General features: G+C 56.5%; 1 protein-coding gene across 1 annotated transcript; it reads right to left on the bottom strand.

The window, feature by feature from the left end:
- Window positions 1-2,159: 2,159 nt before the first annotated feature.
- On the bottom strand, window positions 2,160-8,330 carry LOC113921570 (keratin, type II microfibrillar, component 7C). The gene is made up of 9 exons (XM_027592393.1): window positions 7,947-8,330; window positions 6,130-6,338; window positions 5,381-5,441; window positions 5,155-5,250; window positions 4,394-4,558; window positions 4,005-4,130; window positions 3,545-3,765; window positions 2,823-2,854; window positions 2,160-2,347 (listed from the first exon to the last, which is right to left on the bottom strand). The coding sequence occupies exons 1-9, from the start codon at window positions 8,328-8,330 to the stop codon at window positions 2,160-2,162; spliced, it is 1,482 nt and encodes a 493-aa protein (XP_027448194.1).
- Window positions 8,331-10,214: the final 1,884 nt, after the last annotated feature.

Raw genomic sequence — 10,214 nt, 5'->3', positions numbered from 1 at the left:
CACTGCCCAAGAAGGTCTGGATGGAAAGGCCCTTGCAGAGCCCCAAGCCTAGCCCTCATTGGACATGAGTTCAGGGCACTTTGAGCCAGAGGTGGGGGGGGATGGCAGAGGTGGTGGGGAGTGGGGAGAGGCAGAGACCAGTCAGAGCCAGATATATGGGACTGGTACGCTACATTCAAGAGGCTGGGTTTCATCCTGAGGGCAATAGGGACCCGCTGAAAGGTCAGATTTGTGTCTTATAAAGACCTCTGGCTGCCATGTTGTGTGGGTTGGAAGGGGAGAAGAGCAGCACTCCAGCCAAGATGGTGGTGAGAATGTGGGTGGTGGCTGTGGAGAGAGAGAGGAAAGAGTCGGATTAGGGGGCTACTTAGAAGGTAGGAAAGGAAAGCACTTGGGGGTTAGCTTGTGTTGAGGGTGAGGGTGCAGGCATGGGGAGATCATAGATCTGGGCAACTGTGTTGATGATCTTACCAGGGGACAAAGAGGAGGTTCCAGTGGAGAGAGTGTGGGATGGTGAGTTCAGCTGGAAGGTCTGTTGGGTTAGACGATATCTCTAGGACAGCCAAGTGGAGAGGCTTGTAGGAACTGGGGGAAGCGGATCTGAAGCTCGGGCGTGAGGTCAGGCAGCAGAGAGTCATCAGGACTCGAAAGTGTGGTTGGAGGATTTTAACCAGGAAGGCCATTAACTGTGGTGGTAACCAAAGGCCAGAGACTGATGTCATTGCCCTGGGGGGTGCGTGCAGAGAGGTGAGAGAAGCGCCCCAAGGCACTCGAACGTTCAAGAGCAAGGTTGTCTGGGTGAGGGATGTGAGCCAGGGAGCAGGACAGCTGGGGAGCTGCTGAGAACCTGGAACAAGGCACAACTAGACAGAACAAGGCAGTGGAAAGCAGAGACTCAGGGCTCAGGAACGGGGAGGGAGAGAGGGCTACAGGGAGCCAAGGGGGCTTGGGCGAGGGGGAGGAGCCGAGAGGGCCCTAGAGATTCTAGAAGGGAGTGAGGGAAGGTAGCAGGTCCTCCTACGACAGCTTGGGGAGATGGGGGGGAAGGAGCAGGGCCTGGAGGTTGGGTGGTCATCATGGGGGCTGAGTAGGGCTGGGGTAGAGGTAGAAAAGAAGAGGGTCAGTGAGAAGGGAGTCGGCTGCACAGGAGAGCTCAGGCCATACACGGGGCAGCGGAGCCCTTTCAGCTTTGGGCTGGAAGCTCTGAGGTGTCTGCGGATGAGAGCAGTGTGTCGGGGAGCTGAGAAAGTCAGTAGATGGTATTCTCTTACCAGCTACAGGCTTTCAGGGAGGCTGTCCCAGGTGTGCCGATGGGGGGGTGGGAAGGGCGGGCAAGAGGTGAGTGTCAAGGGTCTCATCTACCTTGGTTTGGTGGGCAGCAGTTGGGCATGGGATGGGGTGGGGTCTGGACTGACACAGGGTGGCCACCTGAGGTGGCTGTGGGCACTTTTGGCAGTTTCCGCTGTGGGGCATGTGTGCGGTGGGGGGGAGGGGAGGGAGGGAAGGAGGCTAAAACCACACACACACACACACACACACAGAGCCTTCCAGAAGACGCCACGACCTCCTTTGGTTCCCTTCAGAACCAGTCAGAGGAATAAGTCCCAGATGACCCCAGACTTCCAGGCGTGGCTCAGGTACAAGGTGCTGACAGCATGGTCAGCACTGTCTGGCCAGGGGAGGATGGCATTATTTGAGGACAGGCCCTGCAGGTGTCCAGGCTGGGACCCGCCAGAACCGCCCCAGTCCTCGGGCCTTCTCGCTGGGCTGTGGTGCTCAGGTGGACAGGGGCTCACTCCAAGAGAACAAGGCATCACAGCACTGGAAGTGGGTCCCCCAGTTTATTGGGAAAACAGGGCACGAGAGACCAGAGAGGCGGGGGCGGCTCCCAGTACTGCCCCCTTCCAGGGAGGGCGAGTCCTTCTCCGTGGGAGGGGCCAGAGGCCAACACAGCGGAAGGGGAGGGTCCAGGCCCAGGCAGCGGCCGCTTGGGGTAGGACAAGGTGAGCAGAGGCGTGGCTGGTGGGAAGGAGCCGCATGGTGTATTCTCAGAACACGAGGGGAAGAGCTACCGAGGCACCGCGGTTCTCAGCTGGAGGTGGGGACAGTGGCGCGTCTGGCAGGCAGAAGGGACGTCTCTGGCTCTCTCTTGGGGCTGCCTAACATCGCCCCAGGCCGCAGGACCCCCCTCCACAGGTGGTGTTGAGCTGGCCGCAGGGCGCGCACATGCCCGTGCTCACCGCCAGGTTCCCGCTGCAGGGAGCACTGCAGACACTGCCGGTCACCGGCCGCGAGCCGGACACGCAGAGGTCCCCGCAGACCACCCCGCCCCGGGAGCTGCTGACACCTGTAGAAACAAGGGCAGAGTCAGGAGGTCCGGCTGGTGGCCACCCCATCCGGGCCCCTTCCTTTGGCTTCCCTGGTCTGCCTAAGCGTCCCGGGAAGGACATAAAGGGCCTTCAGCTGTAGTTCTGAAGGCATGGAAGGAACCTTAGCCTGAGAGCCAGCCAGGAGCCCCAGGTTCTGAGACTAGTTCTGCTTTGTGACCTTGGGCAAGTCCCTTCCTCTTTCTGGGCATCAGCTTGACAGCTCAGGTTCCTTCCTACAGTGACCTGTTATTCTTTCCCCTCCCCAACCCCCTTTTATGCTGTCCAGTTCTTCCTTCTGAGCTAAACTCAGTCTCTCCTGCTGCATGACCAGCCTACTCCCATTTACTGGGGGAATTACTATAAACGCTCCCCCCAGTGTTTCTATACACTCATAGCCAGAAAATTCTTGTGGCCTAACATAAAATTTTCCTTTTCAGGGCTCAGGATACTTACAGACATTCACAGCTCCAACACCTTCACACAGCCTGAGTGGGGAAAAGGTAAGAAAGGGGAAGAGAAAGAAGTCAGAATGCAATCCTCAAATTTCCTCTGTACTGGAAGGGATCATCTCAGGTGTATTTCTGGCCTATATTTATGCCTTTGTATAACTTTTAAAAAGTACCTTTCTGGCAGTTGCAGCAATGCCAGGCCACACTACTTGGCAAGCAGACTATGGGCTGACTTTCAGCTCTTATTTGCTCTTCAGCTGGCTGTCTTTGTGCAGTGCACAGCCTGAACAACCATATGTGGCATACTCGGATGGGTTCAGCTTTAGAAAGAGGAAAGTCCTCTTGGGTAGTCACATGAGGCCAGGGTCACAGTTTGGCCAGCAACTCTACCCTTGGGCAAGGTGACCTCCTAGAAACCAGGCAGGGAGTTTATCTTGCAAGACTTGGGGATGGAATAACTTGAGGATGTTCTAACTGAGAGAGTGGGTGTCCAGGTTCTGTCCTAGCAAGGACCTGGGTCTCTGTGACTCTAGACCTCACAGTGACACTGGCCTTCATTTTTTTCTCTGTATGCTATGTCCAAGTTCCAGTCTTTTCAGATCTGGGATTTCAAGACCCCAGAGTCTAGCTTGGGGTCAGTTCTAATGACTGACTAGGATATGGAAGAATCAAAGGTGGGCAGATCTATGCAAGTATAATTCCTGGGGCAGCTGGGTTGGGCCCCACCTCTGCTCCTCGCCCTCCAGCAGCCGCCTGTAGGTGGCGATCTCGATGTCCAGGCCCAGCTTGGAGTTCATCACCTCCTGGTACTCCTTGACCAGGCAAGCCATGTCCTGCTTGGCCTTCTGCAGGGCGGCCTCCAGCTCCGCCAGCTTGCAGCGGGCATCGCTCAGAGCCGCCTCGCCCTGCTGCTCCGACTGGGTCACTGCGGCCTCCAGCTTGGAGTTCTGGGGGCCCAGAGGAGAACAAGGTGGGTTATGGTCCTGGGTCTCTCTGTCCATTCCCTGGATGTGTCCAGCCTCTCCTCTACCCCAAGAACAGGCCTCTCCCCGTCATCAGCCAGGTACACCCAAGGGACTACAACCAAGGACTTTGGTCATGCAAATGGGCTAGAGCATGAATGGTGAGATCCATTGGGGACACACACTGCCTGTGTGACCCTGGAGAGGCCCCAGGCAACACTTACCTGGCACTTGGCATTCTCAACCTCGGCCGTCAGCCTCTGGATCATGCGGTTGAGCTCATTGATCTCCTCCTTGGTGCGGCGCAGGGTCTCCCCGTGCCGGATCACCGTGGCCTTCATCTCCTCACACTGGGGGGAAGCAGAGATGCTCCTGAGGCTCAAATAGCAGTTTCCCACCCACTCAGACATCACAGATGATTGGTAGGTTGTACAGTGCTCAGCCTGTGCAACCATATGTGGCAGCCCTGTCCAGAGCAGCCCTGCCCAGAGCTATCTGCCCTTCTGTTACCATCTTAGGGGTCAGAATCCCCAGACAAAAGAGGGATTGTTATTAAATACCTGGCTTCCCTGCCACTGCCAAGTCTAGGAGGCAGATGTCCTATGCCCCTCACCTTGCTGCGGTACCAGGACTCAGCCTCAGCCCGGCTGCGGCTGGCGATGTCGTCGTACTGAGCCTTGATCTCGGCCACAATGCAGTCCATGTTCAGGTCCCGGCTGTTGTCCATCTTGACGATGACCGAGGTGTCTGAGATGTGGGCATTGAGAACTCGGATCTCCTGTGGGGGTGGGAGTAGGGGAAGAAGAAACAGCACATTAACTGGGCTTTTCCTCACGTGCAGATGCTGATGCCTATAATCTCTGTAGCCTATTTGGAGCCGAAGTCTCATGTGTGGAGCAGATAATTCTCTGATGAAATTGTATGACCTTATGTACAGATAAGATTAATTCCTTTTACAGGGAGACACAACCACTTTTCAAATGCTTGCTTCTGGGATATTTAGGCCCAGGGGAGCCTAGGCTGCGTCCCCCTACCAGTATGCTGTGGGTGCTTCCCAGGGGCCCAGACTCTGCATCAGGCCCGGTTCACATTCTCCTGGCCCGACCCCAGGAAGGAAGTCTATTGGCTGCCAGAGAAAGCGGTTTGAGGCTGTGTGATGCTTTGTGTGGGCTTTGCTTTGCTTTCCCAAGGCACAGCTGTCCTGGGGATTGTGCTCTCTTTCCCCTTTTGGTTCTCTGCTCCTCTGCCTCCCTTCTTCTCTCTCCTTGCTCCCCTGTAACCCTCCAGCCTCAAGCCCGGGTCCCCATGTCAGCAGGCTTCCGGGGGCCTGGGCAGGGGGTTGGGGATGCCCACCATGGCTGAGAGCCCCCTCACCTCCTCATACAGGCGCCGCAGGAAGTCGATCTCCTCGGTCAGGGCCTCGGCGTTGGCCTCTAGGTCTGACTTGCGGAGGTAGGCGCAGTCCACCTCCTGTGTGGGGTTCAAGGGGCTGTGAGGCCAGCTGTCCTCAGGGCACTGTGAGGGCTTGGCTGCAGTGTGGCGGGGCAGTGAGGATGGGGTGGCCAGGGACACGGGGTGGGGCTGGGCCTCGGGCACTCACCTTCTTTAGAGCCACAAACTCGTTCTCTGCTGTGGCCCGAAGTGCGACTTCTTCTTCATACCTGAAGTGGGCAGGAAGGACAAGACCCTGCCTGAGCAGCTCTCCACTTGGCCCCGAAGCATGTATGCAAATGAGCTTGATCCCTAGACCCTCTCCCTGCTCGTCCCCTTGCCTCCAAAAGAAGTGGGGCAGGACCAAATCAGGCTGCCTGTCCAGGCCTGCTGAGATACCCTGGAGAGCTGAAGTACCCACTCTTACATCACTCCTGAGCTTCTCAGTGGGGATGGGAAGGCAGGATCTGGAAGTTTGGCATGTGCATGCGTGTGTGTGTGTGTGCATGTGCGGAGGGTGGGGGAATGAGAGGTGCCTGTTTTTCTCACCCAGGTCTGCATTTTCCTTTCTTCTGACCCCTGCCCCTTGCCCCTGACTTTGCTATAGGTAGTGGGTTCCCCTCTCTGTCATTCCCCTCCTGGGCTCAGCCAACAGGAGTCAAGCCTGCCACTTCCCCTTGCTCCGTGGGCAGGCCAGCTCAGAGCCAGAGGCAGGGAGTATGGTGGCCTGGGAAGTTCATGGTTGAGAGTGTTATTGAAAGAAGCTGGCCACCTGGGGGGCTGTGGGCCTTGAGGAAGGTAAGAGAGTGCAGGTTCTTCCCCATCCTCAGGCAGAGTCCCAGCCACAGACCCAGACATGCCCCTGTGCTGGGAGCTTCCTTCAAGCCCTTTCCTGAGCCAGTGCCTTCTAGCACTCACTTCTTCTTGTAGCCCTCCATCACTTCCTGCACGTGGTTGAGCTCCGAGGCCAGCCTCCCGCTGTCGGCCTCCACGCACTCGGCCTCCCGCCTCAGCGTCTCGATGTAGCCCTCGAACAGGGGCTCCAGGTTGCTCTCGCAGCACTTGCGGTTCTGGTAGAACTGCCACTTGGTCTCCAGCAGCTTGTTCTGCTGCTCCAGGAAGCGCACCTGCCGCCCAGAGGCAGAGCCTGAGAATCTCTTATAGGATCAGGGGCAAGAGGTGGGGGGAAGGTGGGGGCATCCCTGCACCAGGACCTGCAGGTCCCCAACTCTCAGACCCAGAGTCCTCCCTGGCAGGTGTTCTGTCAAAACCACACCAGGGCTTAATCGGGTCATCTGGAAGTCCTTCCCGAGAGCTCATTACAGTCTTGTCTAGGCAATTATCTGGTGCCACAGAAAGGGCTAAACTACGCTGAGTCCAGATTCTGCTGCTGCTTGTTAATAACACGTCCCTGGGCACAGTGTGTCACCCCCTTGCGAAGTGGGAGGTTAGTGCTCGTCTCACTAAGAGGGTTTAATGAGCCCTGGCATGAAAGGGCGCCCGTGTGCTGGACAGCTACTGTACCAAGTCAGGTGTGATTGTCAGCGTGCAGATGAGTGGGCCGACCTTTTTAGAAAGGCAGACTGCAAAAGGTGAAAAATGAAGTCTGTGCCAATTAATAAACCTTACAACAACAAAGCAATTAGAATAATAGTCACCTTTTGTGCAGGCATGCTCTATGCTCCAGCCCTTTCATTTTATGGATGTGGAATTGAAGGCCCAGGGATGTTACCTGACTGCCTGAGAGCTCACAGTGGCAGAGCAAAGACTCAAACTCTGACCTTCTGCTCCACAGGGGCTCTTCTCTCGCTGTAATAATGATAGACTAGTGGGCCCCGGGAAAATTGCATGTCCATCTCCCTGCCACAAGGCTGGCCCATTCAGATCCCTATGTCTAGAAACTTTGCCTCAACCCTGGTAAATCCTTTCCTAGACTATCCTTGGTGTTTCATGTTGTTAAGAGTTCCAGACTTTTTTGGTCCTTCCTCGTGAATATCTCTCTAGTGTAACTTCTTTCAAGGTTGGCTCTGGAGAAAGAGAGAACCCTTGCCAGCCCCCGAACCGCTTCCTAGTTGAAGTCTTCTCCCTGCTCCCCTCGTGCCACTGCCACTGAATTCAGTGGGGAAATGGCTGCAGACTTGAACTGGACCCTGGCAAGGGCAGATGGCTTACACTGTGTCTAGAGCATATGCTGCCTGCCTCCTCGCAAGGCCCAGAGAGTGGGGACTGTAGACATTGTTCATCCCTGGATCCCGAGCCCCAGACTTGGACCAAGTGCTCTGGCCTCTGCTCAGAAGCCAAGGAACCATCTGGCAGAGACACAGCTCTTTGTGATCTATGGCATTCCAGGCAGTCTTCCAGTATTACACCCACAGGCCTGCCCTTTACACAGAGAGCACCACCTTCACATGTCAACAGCTATTTGACTTCAAATGCATTGACTACCCACACGGCAGCCCTGTGCTCATGAAGGGATGTTAGCTCTCAGCACCAAAGTTTCTGCCTCTACTTCCTGCTTAATGGGCTTTCAGTTTGTCTTCCCCATCAGATTGGCAGCTCCTGATTGTATTCTTGTCTTTCTGTCTGTGGTCCTAGAGGTATGAATGCTTCTCCTTTTGGACTGGACTGGGCGCTTCTGTGGGCAAGTAAATGCCGGCCTCTGACTCCCTCCTCTGAGCCCAGCCTGAGTCCTAAGCATGGAAGGATTCAGGAAGGGTGTGATCAAGGACACCCACCTTGTCGATGAAGGCAGCGAACCTGCTGTTGAGGCACTTGATCTGCTCCTTCTCCTCGTGCTTCACGCACTGCACATTGGGGTCGATCTCCAGGTTGAGGGGCGTGAGGAGGCTCTCATTGACCGACACGGTGGTGATGCAGGGCGGGCTGGGCCCGCACACGCCGCCGGAGCGGTAGCCGAAGCTGCGGCCGCAGGAGCCGGCGCGGAAGCCGCCGCAAACGCTGTGGCTGCCAAAGCCCCCGGTGAGGCCGCGGTAGCAGGAGACGCCGCGGTAGGGGGCGGCCGTGATGCAGCAGCGGCCGGGCCGGGGCCCGCAGGCCGACATGCAGCTGAAGTTCCTGGGGCCGAATCCACAGCCCATGGAGCTGAAGCCACAGGTCATGTTGGAGGTAGGAAGGTGTCTGGACAGTGGTGAAGCTGGCTGAGGACGGAGTCCGAGGCTTGTGCTCCCTGGGCTGTGGCAGGCCCTTTTATGCAGCAGGGGCGGCCGGCATTAAAAGGCGCAGCAGAGTGACAACAGATGCATTTTATTGGCTTGGCATCATCCAGGCCTCTTAAGAGCCAACCCAGCTTGCCTCTTCAGGGTAGCTGTGTCAACAATCCGCAGCCACAGGCCTGTTTCATCTTCAAAGCTATTAACAAGCTTCCTTATTGCCTCTCCTCCTCCCATCGCTGCTGGAAGCCGAGAAAGGGAAGGGGTCCTGGAAGCATCAGTGGCCTCCACGTTCCAACTGATGCGAATATGGATGTAGCGACCTGGGGTGGAGCCTGCTCTCGGAATCCTTTTCTGGAAGGGGCATCACCGAGCTATGAACCCCGGACCCGTGGCCTGGCCTCAGGGTGGATGTCTAGCTGGTCCCAACCAGCGGGCTGTGTCCCAAAAAAACCTGTTGTTCTAGGAGGCTTGTCTGCCTTCCTCTGTCTCTCTAAAGCATGCCCCTTTCCCCACTGTCAGTGTCAGCTTCTCCTGGCCTGTTCCTACCCAGAGCCTAGTCAGGGATGCCAGTGGGGGTAGAGATTTGGGAGGGAGCCTAGTCTCTTTGGGTATTCCTAGGAAGACTAGCCACGGGATGCTCGATGGGGCAGGGGAGAAACTGAGTCAGAGAGTTCACGAGAGAACCAGGGCTATTCTGCAGAGTTCTGGGCCTCATTGCTGGGAGACTGGGGGGGGGGGGGCAGGATCGGGAGTGTGGAATAACCCAGGGCTACAGAGATGAATCAGGGAACACTACTTGGAGGTGGGTTGAAGCAGGACTGGGGTGGGGTGGGGGTAGGGTTGGGAGGAGGTGAGAAAGGAGTCTGGCTCTGATTTGGAGGCTAGACTGTGTAATCATGCCTTCTCTCATTCATTCAGAAAATTCTTACCATGTGCCAACTGTGCACGGCTGGGTTCTGGGAATCCAGCCGAGACCTGAGGTGTTTGGAGGTAGGAGAGGGTGGCATGCACGTAGGGGCACCAACATTTGGCCAGTGGGCAAGGGGGAGAAGCCACAGGTGGAGAGAAGGTCTCAAGATGCCTAGGCTGAGTCGGGATCTGATATGGGGATGTGCGGGTCCCTTAGTTTCCCAGCAGGGAAGCTGAATGAAGAATACTGGTGTGTACGCACCCACCAGGAAGGGTGAAAGGTGCTGGAGATGAGGGGAGGGAGGTCACCGGTGTTTGAAATGACATCGCTTCCTCCCCTCTGAGGATCCATGCTGTGAGAACAGGTGGGGAGCTCGTGTGGTTGTCCTGACAGCCAAGTTCCCATGATTTTCCCCCCATCCCTTTGGGTTAGGACCAGTGATGGCTTTGTGGGGTGGACAATGGGACCTAGTCAGGAGGTGTCTTGAACCCGTGGATCTAAGCCAGTAAACCCTTCCAAGAGCAAGTCTCTTGACTGCCTTTGTACTTAAGGATGACTCCTTCGACGGACCTGTTTACTAACCAGCCACAAGCAGATGCTGACCCAATCTGGGCTAAAAATAGCCCTCCATACACCCTCCCGGGGCTTCACCTTTTGCCCTCTTTACTCCTCTCAGGGTGAGTGAGCCACTTACATCCCAGGGTGAGGGAGGGTCTGTCCTTTCTGCGAGGGCAGGGGATACTTTCAGCCCCTCCACTTGGGCCCTATGAATAAATTTTCACAGATTCTTATGTGTGGAGTGGGAACTCTGTGGGTATGGGCTGTGGGATAGGGACTTCCGGGGTGGGAGACACCCAAGAACGCAAGGCCGGGGGGTGAGGGAGGGGCTAATTCCTGCTGAGTGGCTGGTGGGATTTTGG

The sequence above is a fragment of the Zalophus californianus genome, chromosome 9 (genome assembly GCF_009762305.2).
Source record: "Zalophus californianus isolate mZalCal1 chromosome 9, mZalCal1.pri.v2, whole genome shotgun sequence".
Taxonomy (NCBI): Eukaryota; Metazoa; Chordata; class Mammalia; order Carnivora; family Otariidae; genus Zalophus; species Zalophus californianus.
Note: the sequence above shows the minus strand (reverse complement) of the source record. Positions and strands in the feature narration are given on the sequence as shown.

What these genes read in the sequence shown, in the direction of transcription:
- LOC113921570 (XM_027592393.1), bottom strand. Translation starts at nt 8,330, where the DNA reads ATGACCTGTGGCTTCAGCTCCATGGGCTGTGGATTCGGCCCCAGGAAC. An exon ending in TCGCTGCCTTCATCGACAAG is followed by an intron (nt 6,339 to 7,946) that starts GTGGGTGTCCTT and finishes TCTGGGCGGCAG; the next exon opens with GTGCGCTTCCTGGAGCAGCA. An exon ending in AGTTTGTGGCTCTAAAGAAG is followed by an intron (nt 5,251 to 5,380) that starts GTGAGTGCCCGA and finishes AACCCCACACAG; the next exon opens with GAGGTGGACTGCGCCTACCT.